Raw genomic sequence first — 25,059 nt, forward strand, 5'->3', positions numbered from 1 at the left:
AACTTGCTTTGATCTGCCGGAAGGTGCAGCCCCGCCCCCCCGGAGTGCTGCTTTACCGCGTTATATCTGAATTCGTATTATATCAGGTAGCATTATATCGGGGTAGAGGAGTATTTAATTTAAATGACTAATAAATATTTTGGGAAAGGACTTTGTTGTTTAACATTCTTCACCCCAACTGTTACAATCATTCAGTGAAAGTGAAAGGTATACACACAATTTTTGTACCAATTTAACTATTTTGGTTAGGGGTGTGATTTTACACTGAAATAGCTAAATTGGTACATAGAATCATAGAATATAAGGGTTGGAAGAGACCTCAAGAGGCCGTCTAGTCCAACCCCCTGCTCAAAACAGGACCAATCCCCAACTAAATCATCCCAGCCAGGGCTCTGTCAAGCCTGACCTTAAAAACCTCTAAGGGCAGGTCTTCACTACCTGCCTGATCGGCAGGTATGGATCAATCTGTAGGGGATTGATTGATCATGTCTTGTCTAGACGTGGATAAATTGATCCCCGAATGCACTTCCCGTCGACTCCGGAGCTCCAGGTTGCGAGAGGCGGAAGCAGAGTTGACGGGGGAGTGGCAGCGGTCAACTTGCCGCCATCCTCATGGCCAGGTAAATCGACCTAAGATATGCTGACTTCAGCTACGCTATTCGCATAGCTGAAGTTGCGTATCTTAGGTCGACTTCCTCCCCCGCCATCCCCCTCAAATGTAGACCAGGGCTGAGGAAGGAGATTCCACCACCTCCCTAGGGAACCCATTCCAGTGCTTCACCACCCTCCTAGTGAAATAGTGTTTCCTAATATCCAACCTAAGCCTCCCCCACTGCAACTTGAGACCATTACTCCTTGTTCTGTCATCAGGTACCACTGAGAACAGTCTAGATCCATCCTCTTTGGAACCCCCTTTCAAGTAGTTGAAAGCAGCTACCAAATCCCCCCTCATTCTTCTCTTCCGCAGACTAAACAATCTATTCCCTCAGGCTCTCCTCATAAGTCATGTGCTCCAGCCCCTAATCATTTCTATTGCCCTCACTGGACCTCTTTCCAATTTTTCCACATCCTTCTTGTAGTGTGGGGCCCAAAACTGGACACAGTACTCCAGATGAGGCCTCACCAATGTCAAATAGAGGGGAATGATCACAACCCTTCATCTGCTGGCAATGCCCCTACTTATACAGCCCAAAATGTCGTTAGCCTTCTTGGCAACAAGGCAACACTGTTGACTCATATCCAGCTTCTCATCCACTGTAACCCCTAGGTCCTTTTCTGCAGAACTGCTGCCTAGCCATTCGGTCCCTAGTCTGTAGTAGTGCATGGGATTCTTCCGTCCTAAGTGCAGGACTCTCAGATTTCTTTTGGCTCAATCCTCTTATTTGTCTAGGTCCCTCTGTATCCTCTGTCCACCCTCCAGCGTATCTACCACTCCTCCCAGTTTGGTGTCATCTGCAAACTGGCTGAGGGTGCAATCCACACCATCTTGCAGATCACTAATGAAGATATTGAACGAAACTCTTGCGGCACTCCACTTGATACCGGCTGTGAACTAGACACGGAGCCATTGATCACTACCCGCTGAGCCCGACGATCTAGCCAGCTTTCTATCCACCTTATAGGTCATTCATCCAGCCCATACTTCTTTAACTTACTGGCAAGAATACTGTGGAAGGCCATATAAAAGCTTTGCTAAAGTCAAGGAATAACACGTCCACTGCTTTCCCCTCATCCACAGAGCCAGTTATCTCCTCATAGGAGGCAATTAGATTAGTCAGGCATGACCTGCCTTTGGTGAATCCATGCTGACAGTTCCTGATCACTTTTCTCTCCTCTAAGTGCTTCAGAATTGATTCCGTGATGACCTGCTTCATGATTTTTCCAGGGACTGAGGTGAGGTTGACTGGCCTGTAGTTCCCCGGATCCTCCTCCTTCCCTTTTTTAAAGATGGGCACTACATTAGCCTTTTTCCAGTCAGCCGGGACCTTCTCTGATCATCATACGTTTTCAAAGATAATGGCCAATGGCTCTGCAATCACATCCGCCAACTTCTTTAGCACCCTTGGATGCAGCGCATCCAGCCCCATGGACTTGCGTTCATCCAGCTTTTCTAAATAGCCCTGAACCACTTCTTTCTCCACAGAGGGCTGGTCACCTCGTCCCCATGCTGTGCTGCCCTGTGCAGTAGTCTGGAAGCTGACCTCGTTCATGAAGACAGAGGTAAAAAAAGCATTGAGTACATTAGCTTTTTCCACATCCTCTGTCACTAGGTTGCCTCCCTCATTCAGTAAGGGGCCCACACTTTCCTTGACTTTCTTCTTGTTGCTAACATACCTGAAGAAACCCTAGTGTGGCACAGTTTTCCTGGCATAAAGGTGCTTATTACACTGGAATAGTTTATGAGAATTAGCACGTTTAGATTGATATAGCTGCATTCACCCTTTGCAGTTGTACAGCTGTAATTACACCAGTAAAGAAGTGTACCACTTTAACTATATGTGTAGATAAGCCCTTAAACACCTCCTTTCCCCAGAAAGTCCTCCAGCAAAATCAAGAGAACTCTGACTTGAAATTCCTGATGTTAAAGTTAAAAAACAAGCTAAACCCTTACCTCTGTTCCGCATCTGGAAAGAAGCAGAATGACGTTCTCATATCACATGAGGATGATGAACTACTTTTCAGAGCATTAGTAACTAGGGAGGATGTTAAACAATATCTACTAGGAATAAACATTTTAAAATCAACTGGTATAGATCACTTGCACCCCAAAATCCTAAAAGAGTTGTCTGAGGATACCTCTGTCCCATTAATGTTAATTTCCAATAAATCTTGAAATATTGGGGAAATTCCAGAAGATTGCTGATATATCATGACAATATTCAAAAATTCAAGTAGGATGACCCACGTAATTATAAGAGAGTTAGCCTGACATCCACCTCAGGCAAAATAATGGGATAACTGATACAGGATTCAATCTATAAAAAATGGGAATATAATTAATGCCAATCAGCATGGTTTGGTAGAAAATAAGTCTTGCCAAACAACTCTGACTTCATTTTTGATGAAATTGCAAGTTGGTTGATAATGGTAACTGGATAGATGTAATATACTTAGACCTTTGTAAGGTGTTTCCATTAGTATCGCACGATAGTCTGAGTAAAAAAACCTGCAGTATACAATATCAATAAAATCCACACTAAACAAATTAAGAACTTGCTAATAGACAGATCTCAAAAAGTAGGTGTCAATAAGCAATCTTCATTGAATGGGAGTGTTTCTAGTGGAGTTCCACAACAATTGGTACTTGGCCCAACGCTATTCAACATTTTTATCAAGGATTTGGAAGTAAATATCTTTATATTATTATTATTAATACTATTATTATTTTATAAAATCACCGCTGATTAAGTTGTAGATGACACAAAGACTGGCTGACTAGTAAATAATTATGAGGACAGGGCAGTCATACAGAGTGATCTGAATCATTTTGTAAGCTGGGCCCATTCATTCAAAAGGTATTCTACAGCAGTCATACGTACGGTTATACAGGAACTCCTCACTTAACGTTGTAGTTATGTTCCTGAAAAATGTGACTTTAAGCAAAATGCTGTTAAGAAAATCCAATTTCCCCATAAGAATTAATGTAAATGAGGGTTAGGTTCCAGGGAAATTTTTTCATCAGACAAAAGACTATATTATATATGTATATGTATACATACACACACACACACACACACAGTATAAGTTTTAAACAAACAATTTAATACTGGTACACAGTGATGATGATTGTGAGGCTTGGTTGAGGTGGAGGAGTCAGAGGGTGGGGTATTTCCCAGGGAATGCCTTACTGCTAAATGAACTAGCAATTGACTGAGCCCTCAAGGGTTAACTCTCACAATACTCTACACGGCAGCAGGAAAGGAGGGAGGGCAGATAGACACACACACCCTATGTATGAGAGAAAAAATGAGCATTTCCCCTTTAAGTAGCTGACCCCAGGCTTAAGTACACTGCCTTGTTAATTAAATCAGCTTGCTGAGACCTGAGACTGCAGCTACTGCCTAGAAGCTCCCTCCTTTATCATGTGTCCCCCCTGCTCTATCGAAGATGGGATAAGTGGGGTGCAGGAGTGGGGGAAGGGGAAGGCACCCTGACATTAGCCCCCTTCTTCCCCTGTACAGCAAGCAGAAGTCTCTAGGAGCAGCTCGAAGGCAGAGGGCAGGAGCAGCACATGGCAGTGGGGGGAGGGACAGCTGCTGCACAGGGAACTTAGGGGAGTGGGGAGCTGATAGAGGGCTGCTGGTCCACCCTGGTTCTAACCACCCACCAGCTAGCTGCAACGGGCTGCTCTTCCTGCAAGCAGTGGACAAAACAGGCGGCTGCCAAATGATGTTAGAAGGGAGCATTTCACAACTTTAAACAAGCATATTCCCTAATTGATCAGCAACTTAACATCGAAACAACATTAACTGGGATGACTTTAAGTGAGGCATTCCTGTACATCTAGGAACAAAGAACACGGGCCATTCCTACAGAATGTGGGACTGTATTTTCGATAACAGTGACTGAAAAAGATATAGGGATTATAATGGACAAATTCCTCAACATGAGATCCTAATACAATACTGTGGAAAAAAGGACCAATGCAATCCCTGTATGTATAAACAGTGAGTAGTGAACTGAAGTAGGGAGGTTTAGGGAGGTGTATCTATTGGGTTTCCGGGTGAAGTAGGGAGGTGTACTGGGGCAGATACCTCGCTCTTGAGAGAAAAGGCTAGGCTGATTGGGGAAGCAGCCACAGCTGGGTCCATGCCCTAATCAGGCCACAGCTGGCCCTATAAAAGGGCTATGAGCCAGGAGTTAAGTCAATCTCTCTCTAACTGTAGACAGAGAAGGACCTGGGTGTCTGGGAGAGAAGGGGGCATGAGTAGAATAGTGCTGGGGAGCTCCAGCCTCGCAACTCCCCAGGCTGCAGGCCCTCTGCAAGGCCTACAGAGGTACTGGGGCTGCAGAGATGTAGCCTGGGGTTAGGCAAAGGCAGCAGTTCCAAACCCCCTTGCCAGTGATGAATGGTTTACAGACTGCAGTCTGCCCCAGTGTGTTGGGGGGGGGGGGCTAGATGATGACTGGCAGTAGCCACTGAGGCAAGGTGGGGATAGAGGGTTGGGGGTCCCCCTGGGAGGGCAGAGAGTGGGGATACTGCAGGGGCAGAACCCTGAGGTAAAGGGCACTGGGGTATGGGTGGGGCCTGAGGCAGGTGAGCCACGAGCCTGCACAGGGTGCTCTGGGCTGAAGTTGAGCTAATTCCCAGGATCACCAGCAGGAGGTGCTGTGCTGGTGAGTCTCACTGCTACAGGAGGTGATTACTATATCCAGTTCTGGTATCCAAATTTTTTAAAAGATGTAAAATTGGAGAGGGTACAGAAAAGAGCCACAAAAGTTATTTGAGGACTGGAAAAAAATGCTTTACATGAATAATTTAAAGAGCTTGATCTGTTTATCTTATTAAAAAGATCAAAAGTTGACTAGATTATGGTATATGAGTACCTTCATGGCAAGACAATACCAGGTAGTAAAGAGCTTTTTAGTCTAGTGCAGAAAGTAGAACAAGAATGAATGGCTGGAAGTTAAAGCCAGACAAAATCAAATCAGAAATAAGGCACAAATTTTTCATAGGGAGAGTTAACTATTGTAACAAACCAGCATGGGAAGTGGTGGATTCTCTATCTCTTGATGTCTTTAAATCAAGACTGGATGCCTTTCTAGAAGGTATTTTTCAGTCAAACACACACTACTGGTCTCAATATAAAGGTAACTGGGTGAAATTCTAGAGCCTGTGTTAAATAGGAAGTCAAACTAGATAACCTAACTCCCTTCTGGCCTTAAAAAAAAAATCTATGAATATCCACTCCCATAGAGCATACCCTGTGACAATGTACCCAGCTCAGCCTGCATTCTCATAGAGTGCAGCATGTGACTTCATGCCCCTCATACATCATGCTCCATGATACTTTAAATCCTTCACTCTTGTGCCAGTACCTATCTCCTAGAGCTGGAAGGGACCTTGAAAGGTCATCAAGTCCAGCCCCCTGCCTTCACTAGCAGGACCAAGTACTGATTTTTTGCCCCAGATCCCTCCTCAAGGATTGAACTTGCAACCCTGGGTTTAGCAGGCCAATGCTCAAACCACTGAGCTATCCCTCCCCCACCCCCTACCTTGTTGTCCAGTGCTGTGATCTCCTGCTGGTTGGCTGTTGAGAGGAGAAAGCTACTCATTTGTCCTTTTAAGGGATCTTCAACTTCCACGTCAATGTCATAACACGCTGTCTTTTTCTGGTCATTGGGGTCAACACTATGGAGAAGATAACAGAACCTTGAATTCCACTCTAAGTGACAGGCCCACTTGAGTCCATGTTTTTAGCAGAATCTGTTGAGACTTCTTCCAGACCTAACTAGGAAGGAATGGGCATAACAGAGCTTCTTCTGTGGCACTCACAGATGTTACAGTCCCAGCATCTCCCAGTAGGAGGCGCTGTAGGGAGCAGGGCAGGATGGGAGCTCCCAGCTACTCCAGTCCCTTCCCAGGAGTGCTGGCTTTGGGGAAAGCTCGGTACGCCAGCAGGGTGTGTTGTAGGGGATAGTGAAAGGTACCTTTTTAGAAAGAACAGATGGTCCAGTGTTTAGGGTGCTAGCCAAGGACTAGTGAGACACAGATTCAACTCCCTGCTCCACTACTCACATCTTCTTTGATTTTGTGGAAACACTTAGTCTTTCTGTACTTCAACTTCCCATCTGTAACATGGGGATAACAACATTTCCTAAGGGAAGGGAGGGGGTTGTGAGGATAAATACATGTAAGTTCATGAGGCACCTAGATACTAGAATAATGGGGTCTGTGGAAGTATCCCAGATACAAATAATCTATCAGGGTTTGACAGAAAATGGAGGACTGGTTAGCAACATCATCTGTGGGGCAAAGAGGGAAATGGTTCATACTTCCTTTGTGGTGGGAAACTCAGGCAGTGCTGGGCTGGCTGGCACACTTACCTGATGATGTGGTTTATAACTATGGGGTCTGGAGGCAGCAGCAGATTAGTGAGTCTCTGAGGAATTTCGGAAAATTTTAGCCGTGGACAATCGAAGATCTAAATAAGGTGAAAGGTTTGTTAATATTCCTGGGGAAAAAACTACCTTGCAATTGAACAGGAAGGTGAGAAATCAAGGGCTCAAAAGTCAGGAAATTCTGAAAGCTTATCTCTAGCTCTGCTCCCCTAGGCACTCTTTATAGTAATACTGCTTTCCTCATAAATTCTGAAGTCACTTACCAGTCTGGCTGGATGCTGATGGGGTGGGCAGCATCCCTGCTTTAGTCTAGCAGCTGGAGCAAAGAGCTCATTATAATGTTAGGCCAAGGTGTGACTAGATCACAGTCTATAACTATCTACATGTGGCACAAATATTTGATAATGGGCTGATTAATCAAGCAAAGATATAACAAGATCCAATAGCTGGAACTTGAAACTAGACAAATTCAGACTGGAAATAAGGTGTACATTTTTAACAGTGAGAGTAATTAGTCACTGGAACAATCTACCCAAGGTTGTGGTAGATTGTCCATCACAGGCAATTTTTTAATCAAAGATTAGATGTTTTTCTAAAAGACCTCCTATAGTTCAAATAGCAAAGATATAACAAGATCCAATAGCTGGAACTTGAAACTAGACAAATTCAGACTGGAAATAAGGTGTACATTTTTAACAATGAGAGTAATTAGTCACTGGAACAATCTACCCAAGGTTGTGGTAGATTGTCCATCACAGGCAATTTTTTAATCAAAGATTAGATGTTTTTCTAAAAGACCTCCTATAGTTCAAATAGGAATTATTTAGGGTAAGTTCTATGGCCTGTGTTATGCAATGAGGTTCAAAAAAGAATTAGATTAGTTCATGGAGGATAGGTCCATCAATGGCAATTAATCAAGATGATCAGGGATGCAATTCCATGCTATGGTGCCCTAAACCTCAGTCTGGACAACAAGAGATGGATCACTTGATAATTGCCCTTTTCTTTTCATACTAATAATTGGAGATATACCTATCTCCTAGAACTGGAAGGGACCTTGAAAGGTCATTGAGTCCAGCCGCCTGCCTTCACTAGCAGGACCAATTTTTGCCCAAAACCCTAAGGGGCCCCCTCAAGGATTGAACTCATAGCCCTGGGTTTAGCAGGCCAATGCTCAAACCACTGAGCTATCTCTCCTCTCTCTTTCCAACACCTGACACTGGCCACTGTCAGAAGACGGAAAAGTGGCCTAGACAGACCATTGGTCTGACCCAGTATGGGCATTCTTATGTTCTTATTCTTATGTAGCTGGTCAGACTAAATGATCAGAGTGGTCCCTTCTGGCCTTCGAATCTATGTCAATATAGTCCAGGGGTTCTCAAACTTGGTTCGTAGCTTCTTCAGGGTAAGCCCCTGGTGGGCCGCAAGATACTTTGTTTACCTGAGCTTCCACAGGTATGGCTTCTCGCAGCTCCCAGTGGCCATGGTTCGCCATTCCCGGCCAATAGGAGCTGCGGGAAGCGGTGTCCCAGCCTGCACCGCTTCCCGCAGCTTCCATACCCCTAACTGTTTCTCAGCACCTTTTCCAATTATAATATATCATTCTGGAGTTGGGGTATCCAGAACTGCACATAATATTCAACTTGTGGGTGTACCATGAATTTATATAGTGGCATTATGATATTTTCTGTTTTATTATCTGTTTCCTAATGATTTCTAACATTTGGTTAGCTTTTTTGACTGTTGCTTCACATTGTTTTCAGAGAACTATCCATGATGCTGTCAAGATCTCTTTCTTGAGTGGTAACAGCTAATTTAGACCCCACCATTTTGTATGTATAGCTGGGATTATTTTTTCCAATATGTATTACTTTGCATTTATCTACATTGAATTTAATCTTCCATCATTCACAGCTCCTTGAATTCTGCCTTCCTCCACCTCACAAAGTGGAACCACAAGGGCCCCTATATTCAGCTTCTGCCTAACATGCCCAAGGAGGGGTGTGTGTTAACATTTCCATCCATTATTATATATTATAATAACCAGAAACAGCAAGAGGTTTAAGAACTTTAAAAAAACAGAGGCTACTTAAGAACAGAAAAAAGTAGAACTTTAAAAAGTAATAAATATGGTTTGGAATATTCCACTTATTCATGTTGTCACCTTGCAAATCACCTGATTACATCACATCCTCTCTTCTATCGTTCGTCACATTGCTTGTTCAATCTTGTTTTTAACTACCTTTTGTGCCCTTTGGAGCAGGGACCATTTCTCCCCATACACTGAACTTTTCTAGAAGTTGTAATAATCAGTGGCTATTCAGCAAACTGAACTTATACATTAAGGGTTTTGAAGAAAGTATCTTCCCCTGGATTGTTAATCTGGTCCGTAGCCTTGGGATCCTCTCAGACTCTGGATGGCACCTAGATACCCAAACAGCCACAGTGGCAAAAAACATCAGCTTCCATCTGTAGCTGGCCAGATGATTTGCCCTATCCCATCAGATTGCGATCCACCCTTTTTTAACTTCTAGGCTTAACTACTGTAATTCTCTATGTCTATGAATGAAGCCCTATGGTTTTAGGAAGCTTCAACTAATCAGAATGCAGCAGCCCAGCTGCTCAGTGACAGTCTCACTAGCACGGAGCACCCCCAGCAGCACTTTCCTCTGCACTGACTCCTCACTGATCCAATTACAGGTGTCTACCTTGATATTCAAATCTGTACATGGGACTGGCCCTGGCTCCCTGAGACACCGCTCTTTCGCCATGACCCCAAATTCACACCACTGCTACCTTTTGACAAGACTATGGAACCACAGATTATTAGGGGAAGACTCATGACTATAAGAGACAGAACCATCCCAGGAACCCGACCAAAAATATGGAACTCACTGCCATATGAAATAAGAATGGTCGCCAATCCCACCTCTCCATTCAGGCTGCCTTCCTGCAGTACCACCTTCCTCAAACTAACACTTCTATGTTACCGTAGTTCAAAACAAACCCTAAATCCCCTTGTTGCTAGCAAGAAAAGGAGGGAGGGAGACTGAGATAGATCAGTGTTGTTATTCGTACTCTTGTTCACATACTAAGATGATGGGTGCCAATACAAGAACCTGGATAGATTAAGGGCACTGATGGATTAAGTTTTTTCCTTCACAATGTCTGCTCACTGAACATGCTACTGCTGCTCTCTTAAACAATGCCTCAGAAAGTCAGATGAAAAACATGACTTTGCATGCAACCAGCTCCCAAATGTGCAGGCTCATGGGCCTGCATCTCATTTACACCAAGGCCATTAAACACGGCTCTGGCAATATACAGGGGTCTTCAAGGGGGCACAAATGTAAATTTACAAGTCAATGTATAGTGTAAATGAAAATTATGTCCTGAGATTTTTAAAAATACAGAAGGTTAAGAAATTTATCTTTAGCCTTAGATCAAAATAAGAGGTAAAATTTTCAAAAATGACCTAGGTATTTAGGAGGAAGTCCCACTGAGTTTCAGTGGGATTCAGGCTTCAACTACTCAAGCCACTTTTAAAAATGGGACTTAAGTGCTATTGGAAATTTTACCCAATATCTCTTAAAAAGGGTAAGTTCAAAGTGTCTAAACATTTACTGTATATACTCAATCATAAGCTGGTTAGTTTATAAGCCAACCCCACCCCCCAAGATGGATAAGTAAAAATGGAAAAATTTTATAAACAATTCATAAGCCAACTCTACAATTCAGGGGTCGGCAAACTTTGATTCCCGGGACATCGAGTGTCCACAGGCACGGAAGTAAACCTCAGTAAACAAAGTGTCCCGGTGCGGCAGCTGCTTACCCTGACTGGCCGGCACAGCAAATGGTGGGGAAATATTTTTGGGGGGAAAAGCTGGGAGACAGGGGAGTAACCTCTGTGACCACCCCCTCATAACCCCACTCCTAGCCTGGGACCCCCATGCTCTCCCCATCCCATCCCTTCCCATCTTATCTGGGGAGGGCCAGGGAAGGATGTCTCTGACCTAGCTGGAGCTGCTCCGGCAGGCTGGGCAGTGCCGCCGCAGCCTGCTCCGGCGGGACAGACCGGGAGGCGTGGCCGCAGCATGTTCCAGCAGGCTGGGCCGGGCGGCGCAGCCACAGCCTGCTCTGGGGCGTGGCATGGCTGCAACTTGCCAGCCCTGAAGCTGCAGCTGCTTTGGAGGCTGAGGGGAAAGCAGAGTGGCCAGAAGCAGAGAGACTCTGGCCCCACCTCTTCCCTTCTGGCTGTGCTGCCTCTCCTTGCTCCCTCTGTTGGGGGGAGGCGCTGTGTCCCACCTCTGCCTCTCTATACCCATTCATAAACCGACCCCTTTCTCTGGTGTTTCCCTTTTTTACTAAAAAAATTCGGCTTGTGAATGAGTATATATGGTAAGTTTTGGGGTTACAGAAATATTACATTTCTGATTGGGATATAGTGGGACGAAGACAAATATGCCTTTCATGTTCAAATAATTTTAATAATAGCTGATACAATTTTGTTCAAACTTTCAAAAAACAAAAAGTCCTCTTTGGGCTGAGTCACTTCAACTGGAAAAAGAATGATGAGAAACTCGAAATTGAGAGTTAGAAAGGAAGCTAAGAATAAACCTTTAATTACCAAATATTCATAATTTATTTCTCCCATAACTGAAAGATGAAATGATCCTCCCCTGAGGTGCTTACAAACTAAGTTAGACAAACAAAGAGGGCAGGGGAATTGGAGTTAACACCCATAAAACAACATTACTCAATGAGGGTACTGCATGGTGTGATGGAGAGAAGAGGGTGAGGATTCTTTTTAATGGATGGCTTGGTTGGTTAATTTCAGGTGGGTGTCATAGCAGAAATGAGTCTTGAGGAGACAACTGTTCAAGTCATTACATAGAGATCACAAGTGAAATCTTACAAGTTACTGCAAATCTAGAAAAAAAATTGCCTTTCAAGAGACATATGGCATGTCCTTCCACTCCTGACAGACTGGAGGAGTCTGCGTATAACCAATCTGAAGAAGAGTTGTGTAGATTGAACACTTGCCTCTTTCACCAGCAGAAGTTGGACCAATAAAAAATACTAGCTCACTCACTTTGTCCCTATAATCAACCATTCAGAATTAGCAGGTTATATGATAAGACTGATATAAAATGGTAACTTTGATTCATAAGTCAGAGCTGTGCAAAGCAATTAATACAGAATACAGAAAAACTAGACAAATTCCTTCCAGCACTGTGAAGTAGAAGGAAAAACTATGTGGGTATGTGACTCTGAGGGCTTTGTCTACATTGCAAAATAAAGATATGTGAAGAGTGTTTGTCTCATTGGTGGTAATGCCTGTTGACAGCCATGTGAAACTGAAGAAATTCAGAGAATTATAAAAGGAAACTTTTATTCAGTACCTCCTGCCCATTCAAGAAACAGCTAGGTGCTAGTCCCAAACTCTGAAGATATCTTGCTACCAATAGGGAGTTACCTGCTGGAAGTATTTGTCACAGTTGATGTATTCCTTATCATGGGAGTCTTGCAGTTTGTTTGTTTTGATGTACTGCCAGAGGGCCTGGATAATTGCTGATCGGGTCTGTGTATGTATTCCCAACAAACGGGCCAGTCGTGGGTCCAGTTTAAACTGTGGAGGCTGCAGCAGAGAGAGAGAGAGAGAGAAACAGACAGACAGAAAGATGCACAGGGTTGAGGTGAGTTTTGTGTTTAATTTTTTAGTGAATTTGTTCCTTATAAAAGGTGGCAGACTCAAGTAATCAAGGCAACAAAAGTGCAAGCTGCCCAGGAAGTGTGCCTCAACCCTGCCCTGGAAAAACAATATTTAAGGGTGACAGGAAAGTTCAGTCCCTGTGGAACTCTTGGCCGATGTGTTGAGCCTACCAACAAGGGGACCAATCAGTACCAATTTTGATCATGGCTTTTGTAATGTGGAGACAAGAAATTGGACTGAGAACTACCAATATTAATTCATATAAGCAGGCCACTAAACAGCAATCAGAGGGTAACAACTTTTCATCACTACTGATCCAGCCCAAATTTGAATCAGGGATCTACAATTTAGAAAGTTCCATTAGCAGTCATCTAAGATATCCAGTCTCCTAGCTAAAATGAGCTATAAATAGACCAGGCCAAACACTTGATTTTTTGATTCAGCTAGCAATCCAAAACAAAAACCAGAATATTCATCTCATCTTCAAAAATTTTCAGAATTTATCAGCAAATTGGAAGTGTGTGTCTGTCCGTCCGTTATAAACATTAGTCCAGTGTTAGGGCATTTGCACAGGATCTTGGAGACCCACATTTGAATCCCCACTCTGCAACAGGAACTTAAATTCAACTCTCCCTGCCTTCCAGGTGAGCATCCCAACAACCAGACTAAAGGCTATTCTGTTCTCACTCATGCCTGCTGACGCTTGTCCACTTTGTATACATACTTAAATACTCTTTAGGGCAGAGACTTGAACTCAGCTCTCCTTCCTCCCAGGTGAGTGATCCAACCACCAGGATCAAAGAGAGAGAGAGAGAGAGAGAATGAGTCTATGACCTGGTGATTAATACACTCATCTGAGAGCTAAGAAATGTGGATTCAAATCCCTCCTCTGAATCAGGCAGAGAGAAATCTCAATATGCAAATATGCTTTGAATTGTTCCCTCTCATATCCAGCCCCTGACACAGGCTACTCACAGAATTTCCAGAGCCGCTGCACCCAAAGGTACAGCATGCCCGTTTACCAGTTTTACCTTAAACCATAGCTCCTGTAAACCACATAGCACTTGTGAGCACTTATAACAAAAGAAGGTTTATTTAAGAAAGAATAAAAAGATTTAACTAGAAACAAGAGTGAGTGGTGGAAAAAAACCAGTTACTCACCTTCTCATAACTGTTGTTCTTTGAGATGTGTTGTTCATGTCCATTCCAATCAGGTGTGTGTGTGCCGCAGGCATGCCAGCCAGAAGATTTTTCCCCGAGCAACAACCATAGGATTGGCTTGGGTGCCCCCTGGAGTTGCGCCTTCATGGCATCCAATATAGGGTCCTGCCGACCCTACACTCCCTCAGCCCCTTCTTGCCGGCTGCTCTGACAGAGGGGTGGGAGGGTGGGTATTGGAATGTACATGAACAACACATCTGGAAGAACAACAGTTACGAGAAGGTGAGTAATCGTTTTTTTCCACAACTCACTCTCGAGTGCTTGTTCATGTCAATTCCAATCATGTGACTCACAAGCCCAAGTTCAGGAGGTGGGGTCAGAGTCATCCACTGATTGGACTATTGCTCATCCGAAGGCGGCATCATCTCTGGCCTGCTGCGTAATCGCACAGCGCGTGGTAAAAGTGTGGATGGGGGACCATGTCGCCACCCTGCAGATTTCTTGAGTGGGAACCTGAGCCAGGAATGCTATTGATGGTGGAGTATGCAGTGATTGGGGGTGTGGGAACTCATGCAAGGTTGTAGCACTCACAGATGCAGGCTGTAATCCACGATGAAATGCATTGTGACAACATGGGTAGGCCTTTCCATTCTGTCTGCCACCGCCACGAACAGCTGGACCAATTTTCTGCTTCGTTTTCTCAGTGTAGAAAGCTAGAACGCTGTGGACATCTAGTGAGTGGAGTCTCTGCTCCCTGCTGCTAGAATGTGGCTTAGGGTAGAACACCGGGAGAAAGCTGTCCTGGTTAATGTGAAACTGTGATACCACCTTTGGGAGGTAAAACAGGAGGAGATCTGAGCTGCACCTTATCCTTATAGAACATAGTATAAGGGGGCTCTGAGGTTAGGGCCTTGAGTTCAGACATCCTCCTGGCCAAGGTTATCGCCACCCTGTAAGAGAGGTACAGCAGGGAGCACATCGCCAAAGGCTCAAAGGGCGATCCCGTGAGTCTAGACAGGACCAGGCTGAGGTCCCAGATCAGGACATGCTGACGGATGTTAGGGTATAGCCTGCCGAGCCCTTTTAAGAACAGGCTGACCATCAGGTTAGCAAACACAGACAGGCCCTCCTCGCCCAGGTGAAAGGCCAAAATGGCAGCTAAGTGCACCCTTATTGATGATAACGAAAGCCCCTGCTGCTTCAGATGTAGGAGGTAGTCCAAAATAAGATGCACTGAAGCTAGTGTTGGGCACAAATGATGCTGCGCTGACCACACTGAAAATCTCACCCACTTGGCGAGGTATGTGTCTCTCTTAGATGGTTTTCTGCTGCCAAGGAGGACCTGTCAAACTTGGTCTGAAGAGGAAAGCTCCATTGGGTTCAACCATGGAACTTCCACACTGTCAGGTGAAGCAACTCGAGGTTCGGATGTTGAAGACGACCATTATCTTGTGTTAGAAGGTCCGGGAAGAGCAGCAGGGTGATCGGGGCTTCCACGGAGATGTCTAGGAGAGATGTGTACAAGTGCTGACGGGGCCAAGCTGGTGGTATCAATATGACCAGAGCGCATTCCCTCTGGATCTTGAGGAGCAGTATTGGCAGAAAGGTGTATAGGAGACAATATCCCCAAGGGAGGAGGAACGCGTCCGCGCTGGAGCCCGGGCTGTGATTTTGGAAGGAGCAGAACTGATGGCACTTCATTGTATCACGTGACGAATAGGTCTATCTGGGGAAATCCCCACCTCTGGAAGATTGAAATTGTGATGGCCAGGTGGAGGGACCACTCATGGCCATGAAACAACCTGCTGACTTGGTCCACCAGCGTGTTCTGTACCCTGGGGAGGTATGACATTTGCAGGTGTATTAAATGTTCTACACAGAAGTCCCACATCATGAGGGCTTCTTGGCAGAGGGGTGAGAAGCTGTGCACTCCCTGTTTGTTGATATAGAACATTGCTGTGGTTTTGTCCATCATGACTGATACATATTGTCCCATTAAGTGTGCTCGGAAGGTCTGGCATGTCAGATGCACCACTCCCAGCTATCTGACATTGATGTGGAGAGCCAGATCTGCCTGAGACCAGAGACTTTGAGTCCTGTGGTCTCCTAGATGTGCTCCCCAGCCCAAGTCTGATGCGTCCATCATCAGTGACAGAGACAGCTGCGGACTGGTGAAGGGTAACGCCTGAGCACACCTCCTGAGGGTCAAGCCACCATAGGAGGGAGTCGAAGACCGGGGGGGTGGTCCCTGGCCAGGTGGTACACTGATGCAATCCACAACTGAAGAGGTCGAAGCCTGAGCCTGGCATGCTGCACCATGTTGGTACAGGCAGCCATGTGTCTGAGAAGCTTCAGGCAGTTTCTTGCTGCAGTGGTGGGAAACTGTCTGAGGCCTCTAATGATATTGGTCAGGGCCTGAAACCTCACTTGCAGCACGTATGCCCTGGCCTGGGACAAGTCCAATATTGCCCCTATAAATTCTATCCTCTGGACCAGGGACAGAATCAATTTTGCTTCGTTAAGAAGGAGACCCAAGTTGTCGAAAGTGGCTCTGATGAATCTGACCTGACCTTCCACTTGGGTCTTGGAGCAGCCCTTAATGAGCCAGTCATCGAGGTACGGAAACACCTGTACTTGGTGCCTGCACAGAAACGCAGCGACAACTGCCATGCGCTTGGTGAAAATACAAGGTGCTGACAGGCCAAATGGGAGAACTGTAAATTAGTAGTGGGTGTTGTTCACCACAAAAAGACGGTTACTCACCTTTGTAACGGTTGTTCTTCGAGATGTGTTACTCATATCCATTCCAGTTAGGTGTGCATGCCGGAAGATTTTTACCCTAGCAACTCCGGTGGGTCGGCAGGTCGCCCCCTGGAGCAGCGCCACTATGGCACTGGATATATACCCCTGCCGACCCGACCGCTCCTCAGTTCCTTCTTGCCGGCTACTCCGACAGTGGGGAAGGAGGGCGGGTTTGGAATGGATATGAGCAACACATCTCAAAGAACAACAGTTACAAAGGTGAGTAACCGTCTTTTCTTCTTCGAGTGCTCGCTCATATCCATTCCAGTTAGGTGATTCCCAAGCCTTACCTAGGCGGTGGGGTCAGAGTGAGATGTCGCAGAGTGTAATACTGCGGAGCCGAAGGCTGCGTCATCCCTAGACTGCTGAACTGGGGCATAGTGGGAGGCAAAGGTGTTGACCGAGGACCAGGTAGCTGCGCGACAAATTTCATGAATGGGCACGTGAGCGAGGAAAGCAGCTGATGAGGACTGAGCCCTGGTAGAGTGCGCAGTCACGCAGCTCGATGAAACATCAGCCAAGTCATAACAGGTGCGGATGCACGACGTCACCCAGGAGGAAATCCTCTGCGAGGAGACGGTAGGCCCTTGACACGCTCAGCCACCATGACAAAGAGTTGGGGGGATCTGAGAAATGGCTTTGTTTGCTCGATATAAAAAGCGAGCGCTCTACAAACGTCTAGGGAGTGTAGCTGTTGCTTCCTGGGAGACTTTGGAAAGAAAAAACAGGTAGGAAGATTTCCTGGTTAACATGGAAGGCTGATACCACTTTGGGGAGAAAGGCCAGATGCGGTCGCAACTGCACCTTGTCCCTGTGGAACACAGTATATGGGGGATCTACCGTGAGAGCCCAAAGCTCTGAGACTCATCTTGCTGATGTGATGGCCACCAGGAAAGTGGTTTTCCATGGGAGGTAGAGAAGGGAGCAAGTTGCTAACAGTTCGAAAGGGGCGGACATGAGCTTGGCCAGCACCAGGTTAAGGTCCCGTGTAGGGGTATGGCGGCATACCTGGGGGTAAAGGCACTCTAGGCCCTTAAGGAATCTAGACACCATCGGGCATGAGAATACCGAGCGGCCATTCTCCCCTGGGTGAAAGGTAGAGATGGCCATCAAATGGACCCTTAGAGATGATACCGCTAGGCCCTGTTGTTTGAGGGGCCAGAGGTAATCCAAGATGTTGGGAATGGAGACCTCGGTGGGAAGGAAGTTCTGCTCCACACACCAGCACACGAAACGCTTCCACTTGGCCAAATATGTCGCTCTAGTGGAAGGCTTCCTGCTGCCCAGGAGCACCTGTTGCACCGGGGCCGAGCAACGCAGCTCAGACTGGGTCAGCCACTCAGGAGCCATGCCGTGAGGTGGAGGGATTGAAGGTCCGGGTGACGCAGTTTGCCGTGGTCCTGAGTGATCAGGTCCAGGTGAAGAGGCAGGGGGACAGGGTCCGCTATGGATAGGTGTAGCAACATGGTGTACCAGTGCTGCCGAGGCCACGCTGGAGCTATCATGATTAAGCAGGCTTTGTCCCTGCGTACTTTTAGTAGGACCCTGTGGACAAGCGGAAATGGTGGGAAGGTGTAGAGCAGGTTCTTCGTCCACGGTATAAGAAAGGCGTCCGCCACTGGACCCAATGAGAGGCCTTGAAAGGAGCAGAATGTGTGGCATTTCCTGTTCCCATGGGACGCAAAGAGGTCTATCAGAGGAAACCCCCACCTCTGGAAGAGCGAAAGAGCAATGTCCGGGCGAAGTGACCATTTGTGGGAAAGGAAGGATCTGCTGAGTCAATCCACCAGCATGTTCCGAACTCCCGGGAGAAAGGACGCGATGAGGTGTATAGAGTGGGCTATGCAGAAGTCCCAAAGACGTAAGGTTTCTTGACACAGGGGTGAAGACCTCGTCCCACTCTGCTTGTTTATATAGTGCATGGCCATTGTGTTGTCGGTGAATACTGACATACAACGGCCCTGTAGGTGCTGTCAGAACGTCTGGCAAGCGAGGTGGACCGCTCTCAGCTCCCGGACGTTGATGTGGAGGGTCAGCTCTTGAGATGACCACAGGCCCTGGGTGCGTAGGTGTCTGAGGTGAGCCCCCCAACCCAGGGATGACGCGTCCATTGTCAGGGATGCCGAGGGCTGGGGCGGATGGAACGGGAGCCCTGCACACACCACGGCGGGATCCAGCCACCACTGTAAGGAGTCTAGGACGGTCGGGGGAATGTTGACGACCATGTCCATAGGATCCCTGGCCGGTTGGTATTGTGAGTTAAGCCACGACTGGAGGGGCCGGAGGTGCAGTCTGGCGTAGGTCGTTATGAAAGTGCAGGCTGCCATGTGGCCCAGGAGACCGAGGCAAGTGCGTACTGAAGTCAACGGCGTCGCTCGCCGTCTCTGGATGATGGCTTCCATAGTCTGGAATCGTGGCAGTGGTAGACAGGCTTTGGCAAGAGTGGAGTCCAGGGTGGCGCCAATAAATTCTATCCTCTGAGTGGGGATCAGAGTTGATTTTTCCGCATTGATCATTAGACTGAGATGTAGGAAAAGGTCCTTGACAATGCGGACGTGACTGAGAACATGTGCCTCGGAGGTTCCGGGGATGAGCCAGTCGTCTAGATACGGAAACACATGTATCCGACTGCGGCGGAGGTGAGCGGCGACTACAGCCATAGATTTGGTGAATACTCTTGGGGCTGTAGACAGTCCGAATGGGAGGATCACGAACTGAAAATGTCGGTGGTTGGCCACGAACCGGAGGAACCTTCTGTGAGGTGGGAAGATGGCTATGTGGAAGTAGGCATCTTTCATGTCGAGGGTGGCATACCAGTCTCCAGGATCCAGGGATGGAATAATGGTCCCCAGGGATACCATACGGAACTTCAACTTTACCATGTGTCTGTTGAGTTCCCACAGGTCGAGGATGGGTCTGAGACCTCCCTTTGCCTTGGGGATTAGGAAGTAGCGGGAGTAAAACCCCTTGTCCCGCTCGTGCTCCAGTACCTACTCTATGGCTCCTTTGGCAAGGAGCGATTGCACTTCCTGCAGGAGGAGTTGCTCGTGAGAGGGGTCCCTGAAGAGGGACAAGGGAAAAGGATGGAAGGGGGGGGTTGAAATAAATTGGAGGTGGTATGCAAATTCCAGCATGCGTAAGACCCAGTGATCTGATGTTAGCTGGGACCACGCAGGGAGGAAAAAGGAAAGATGGTTGGAAAAAAGAGGGGACAGATCCTTTAAAGAAACTGGTACAACGCCCTCAGGCGCACCATCAAAAGGAAGGCTTTGGCCCTGAGGAAGGCTTTGAGGAGCTTTGGTTTTGGCCCCCTTGGTTGCCCAATTGCCTTCGGCAACCGGTTCTGCCGCGCCGTCTGGCAAAGTCTTGCCTCTGCCGGGGCTGAGGGTAAGGGCGGTGCGGTTGGGGCCAGAAGGGCCTGCGCTGGGTCACCAACGTGTGCATTCCCAACGAGCGCATAATGACTCTGTTGTCTTTTAGGCTTTGCAGCCTAGGGTCAGTTTTATCTGAAAATAGCCCTTGGCCCTCAAATGGGAGATCCTGGATCGTATGTTGGAGCTCTGGGGGGAGACCGGAAACCTGCAGCCACGAGATACGGCGCACAGTCATGCCAGAGGCCAGAGTCCTGGCAGCTGAATCCGCAGCATCCAGAGAAGCCTGGAGGGAAGTTCTTGCCACCTTCTTTCCTTCGTCGAGGATGGCCGAGAACTCCTGCCGGGCGTCTTGTGGAAGCAACTCCTTGAATTTATCCGCTACCGCCCAGGTGTTATAACTATAGCAGCTAAGGAGAGCTTGCTGGTTGGACACGCGCAGTTGGAGAGCCCCTGCCGAATAGACTTTGCACCCTAGCAAGTCCATGCATCTCGCCTCCTTCGATTTAGGGGCTGGCGCCTGCTGACCATGGCGTTCCTTCTCGTTGACCGACTGGACAACGAGGGAGCAGGAAGGAGGATGGACATAGAGATATTCATAGCCCTTGGAGGGCACCTTATATTTACGCTCAACTCCTCGCGCCGCCGGTACGACAGAAGCCGGAGACTGCCAGATGGTAGTGGCGTTGGCCTGTATGGTCCTAATGAAGGGAAGGGCCACTCTAGTGGGAGCATCTGATGACAAAATGTCCACCACTGGGTCCTGTACCTCCGGGACCTCTTCGGCTTGCAAGTTCATATTTTGTGCAACACGCCTGAGGAGGTCCTGGTGGGCCCTGAGGTCAATTGGTGGAGGGCCAACAGAAGAGGTTCCAGCTACAGTCTCGTCAGGTGAGGATGAAGAGGAGAGACCTAGAACCAGCGGGTCTGACGAGGATTCCGCCTGGTGGATGGGCTACGTCTCCCCGGGGACATTTTGTCATCAGATGCTCCCACTAGAGTGGCCCTTCCCTTCATTAGGAGGGAGCAGGAAGGAGGATGGATATAGGGTTGAGGAGGGGGGTGGGTGATCGTGGCTTCCGGCGCCCGGTGCTCTGAGGTGGCCGAACGCGATTGACCTGGTTGAGAGCCTTGGGCCTGATGGTACGTACGGCCAAGGCATCCAGAAACCCCATTGCTGCGGCCCATGATCTTGAGGTTGGGGCTCCTGAAACAATGCAGCAGGCACATCAGTGTCCGGGGCATATGCACTGTCCACCTGAGAGGACACGGACGGGTGCCGGGATGGCCAAGGAGGAGCCGAGCGAGGCTGGTATGAGTCCTTCGCTCTCGTCGCTGGAGATCTCCTCGATGCTGGGGATCGGTACCGGGAGCCATAGCGGTGCCAAGAACGAGATCGGGACCTGCAACCAGCGCGGTGCCTGGATCTCGATGGTCTGCGGTGGGACCGGCTGCAAGAGTCTCGGTGCCAGGAGCGGTGCCTAGAGCTGGAGCGGTACCGAGAGTACCAGGCCGGACGAGAGGTGGATCAGTGCCACGAGTACGACCAGTACCGCCTAGGTGAGCGGCGCCGGGACTGCAAGCGGCGTCTCAACCAGGACCGTCCATGGGACCTCGAGTGGTGCCGGGACCTGGATTGAGATTGGTGCTGGCTTGTCGAGTCCATCAAAGGAGGTCTCATAGCAGCTGGCTTGCCTATGGAATGCAGTACCCACACCGGCGGTGCTAGGGGTTGAGGCAGGGCAGACTCAGTCATTGCAATAAGGTCCCTGGCTGAGGCGAACGTCTCCGGTGTGGACGGGACCGCAAGCTCAACCACAGGCCTCTGAGGGGAGCTCTCAAGGACTGGACTCGACAGCCCTCTCAGAACCGGAGTCGACGGTACCACAGTCGTTGGAGCCGCAGCAGAAGCAGGTGCCGGGCGATCCGAACGAGTCTGCGTCGCAGGCGTGGTGGGAGCTGAGAGTCTTCGATCAAGTCCCTGCACCAGAGAAGGCCGGTGCCGAGGTGTTTTGGAGGAGCTGGTGCGGTCCGGTGCCGGAGGAGCACTGTCAGCGCTCGGTGCCGAGGACGGAGGGTTCAGGGCTGCCTCCATAAGGAGAGTCTTTAAGCAAAAGTCCCTCTCCTTTTTTGTCTGCGGCTTAAAGGCCTTACAATGCGGCACTTATCAGAGATGTGCAATTCCCCCAGGCACTTTAGGCAAGAGTCATGGGGATCGCTCGTGGGCATCGGCTTCTTACAGGCCGAGCATGGTTTAAATCCCAGTGAACCGGGCATGGGCCCTGGCACCAGGTGCGGGGAAAGGCTAATGCCCGAACCCCGCTAAATTATGTAAACTAACTAACTAAGAACTATAAAACTAATTACACTATATACTAATTAACTATATATAACAAGTAGATCAAGTGAACAAGGAGAAGCTAGGGAAGTGGAGGACAGCTAAGCCGCGCTCCACTGTCCCAACGACCGACACGGGCGGTAAGAAGGAACGGAGGAGTGGTTGGGTCCGCAAGGGTATATATCCAGCGCCATACCGGCACCACTCCAGGGGGCAACCTGCCGACCCACCGGAGTTGCTAGGGTAAAAATCTTCTGACGAGCGTGCACGCACACCTAACTGGAATGGATATGAGCAATCACTCGAAGAAGAACCTGAGGTACTTCCTGTGGGGCTGGGTGATCGCGATATAGAATCATAGAATCATAGAATCAAAAGGTTGGAAGGGACCTCACGAGGTCATCTAGTCCAACCCCCTGCTAAAGGCAGGACCATTTTCCCTAAATAATCCCAGCCAGGCTGCGGTCTAAGCCGACTTTAAAATAGCTCTATAAGATGGAGATTCTATCACTCCTCTAGGTAACCACATTCCAATACTTCACCACTCTCCTAGTCAGAAAGTTTTTTTCTATATCCAGCCTCGACTTCCGCAGCTGCAACATTCAAACCATTCGCTCCTTGTTCTGTCCTCCGTCACCACTGAGAACAGCCTAGCTCCCTCCTCTATGACATCCCTTCAGTAGTTGAAGTTGCTATCAAATCACCCCTTAGTCTTCTCTTCTGCAAGGCTAAAAAGCCACAGTTCCTTCAAGTCCTCTTCATAAGTCATGTGCTCTAGTCCTCTAATCATTTTGTTGCCCCTCCGCTGGACTCTCTCCAATTGTTCCACGTCCTTTTGGTAAGGTGGCGGCCAATAACTGGAACACATATTCCAGATGCGGCCTCACCAGTGCCGAATAGAGGGGAATAATCACATCCCTCGATCTGCTGGCAACACTCCTACTAATACAGCCCAGTATGCTATTAGCCTTTTTGGCTACAAGAGCACATGTAGTACATGAAAGTACATGTCCTTTAAGTTGAGGGTGGTATACCAGTCTGCTGGACCGAATGAGAGAATGATGGAGTCCAGAGAGACCATGCGGAACTTGAGTTTCTTCACGAACTTGTTGAGTTCTCTTCGGTCAAGGATGGGCCTAAGGCCCTGTAGCAGAGTGGATCTCTGCTCTGGCCCTGAAAGGGTTAAAAACAGCCCAGGAAAGGGGCTAGGGCTGGGGCTGGAGCAAGCAGCCTTTTGAGCTGGGCTGATTGGGGGAAGTGGCAGCAGCTGGGGTCATGCCCCAAAGTGAGCCGCAGGCCCTTATAAAAGGGCAGAGAAGCCAGGAGCCTAGAGAGTCTCTCTCTGCGTTCAGAGGGAGAAGGGCCTGGCTGCTGCAAGGGACCAGACAAGGTACCTAGGGTGAAGCAGGGCTTGGGAAGGGCTTGGGAAGGCAGCGGAGCCGGGGAGCTCCTGCCTGGAAAGCCCCAGGCTGCGGCCTAGGAATAGGCTAAGAGGTACTGGGGTCGCAGGGTGCAGCCCAGGGGTAGGCCAAGGCAGCAGGTCCAAACCTCTTTGCCGATGATGAGAGGCTAATACTGCAGTCTGCCCAGGGCGTGGGGCTAGCTAATAACTGGGCAGTTGCCAAGACCCTGAGGCAAAGTGGGGATAGAGTGGGGGGTTCCCAGGGAGGGGAAACCCCTAAGGAAAAGGGGTTGCTGCCAGGGGGCAGAACCCCACGTAAAAGGGGCATCGGGGTCCAGGGAGGGACACGGGGCCAGTTGCAGAAGCCAGAAGGAGGATCACCGGCCTGCACAGGGCGCTCCAGCTGCAAGCTTGAGCTAATTCCCAGAGTCACCAGCAGGAAGTGCCGCGGGGGTGAGTCATGCCAAGTTACAGGCCCCCTTTGGCTTTTGGTAGGAAATACTGGGAATAGAAGTCTTCGCCCCCATGCTCCTGAGGAACCTCTTCCACTGCCCCTAAAGACAGGAGTGACTGCACCTCCTGGATAAGGAGCTGCTTGTGAGAAATGTGCCTGAAGAGGGACGGGGAAGGAGTGTGGAAGGATAGGAAGGCACAGAATTGGATGGAGTATCCCCTCTCTACCATGCAGAGCACCCATCGGTCCGAGGTGATACGGAACCATGCACGGAAGAAAGGGGATAGTCGGGATGAGAAGGTAAGACAGAGTGGATCTACTGTCAGGTGTGGTACACCATCCTCGACCATGAGTTCAAAAGGCTGGCTTGGGCCCTGAAGATGGCTTGGGTTGTTCTGAGCCCTGGTCAGAGGGTTGGCGCGGCCTTCTCTTGCCATTCCGATTCCTCCTTCTGGATCGTCTTGACAGTTCTGCTGACCAAACAACTGCTGGGGTTGCAGGCAGAAGTGTCTCCACTGCATTGAAGGAGTACAGTAACTCTTCATTTAAAGTCATCCTGGTTAACATTGTTTCATTGTTACTTTGCTGATCAATTAGAGAAAAGACAGTTACTCACCTTTGTAACTGTTGTTTTTCGAGATGTATCGCTCATATCCATTCCAGTTAGGTGTGCGCGCGCCGCGTGCATGTTCATCGGAAGACTTTTTACCCTAGCAACACTTGGCGGGTTGGCTGGGCACCCCCTGGAGTGGCGCC

The 25,059-nt window shown here is 48.3% G+C and overlaps 1 protein-coding gene across 6 annotated transcripts in view; it reads right to left on the bottom strand.

Annotated features, from left to right (window-relative positions):
* SMARCD3 (SWI/SNF related BAF chromatin remodeling complex subunit D3) overlaps positions 1–25,059 on the bottom strand; it is a 277,819-nt gene that overhangs the window by 39,363 nt on the left and 213,397 nt on the right. For all 6 annotated transcript variants that reach the window (XM_075062050.1, XM_075062053.1, XM_075062049.1 and 3 more), the window contains 3 exons: positions 12,539–12,700; positions 7,048–7,145; positions 6,217–6,352 (listed from right to left, as the gene is read on the bottom strand). In XM_075062050.1, coding sequence (XP_074918151.1) covers positions 6,217–6,352; positions 7,048–7,145; positions 12,539–12,700 — 396 coding nt within the window. The remainder of the gene's footprint in view (positions 1–6,216; positions 6,353–7,047; positions 7,146–12,538; positions 12,701–25,059) is intronic.

Source organism: Chelonoidis abingdonii, chromosome 2 (genome assembly GCF_003597395.2).
Source record: "Chelonoidis abingdonii isolate Lonesome George chromosome 2, CheloAbing_2.0, whole genome shotgun sequence".
In the NCBI taxonomy this organism is placed as follows: domain Eukaryota; kingdom Metazoa; phylum Chordata; order Testudines; family Testudinidae; genus Chelonoidis; species Chelonoidis abingdonii.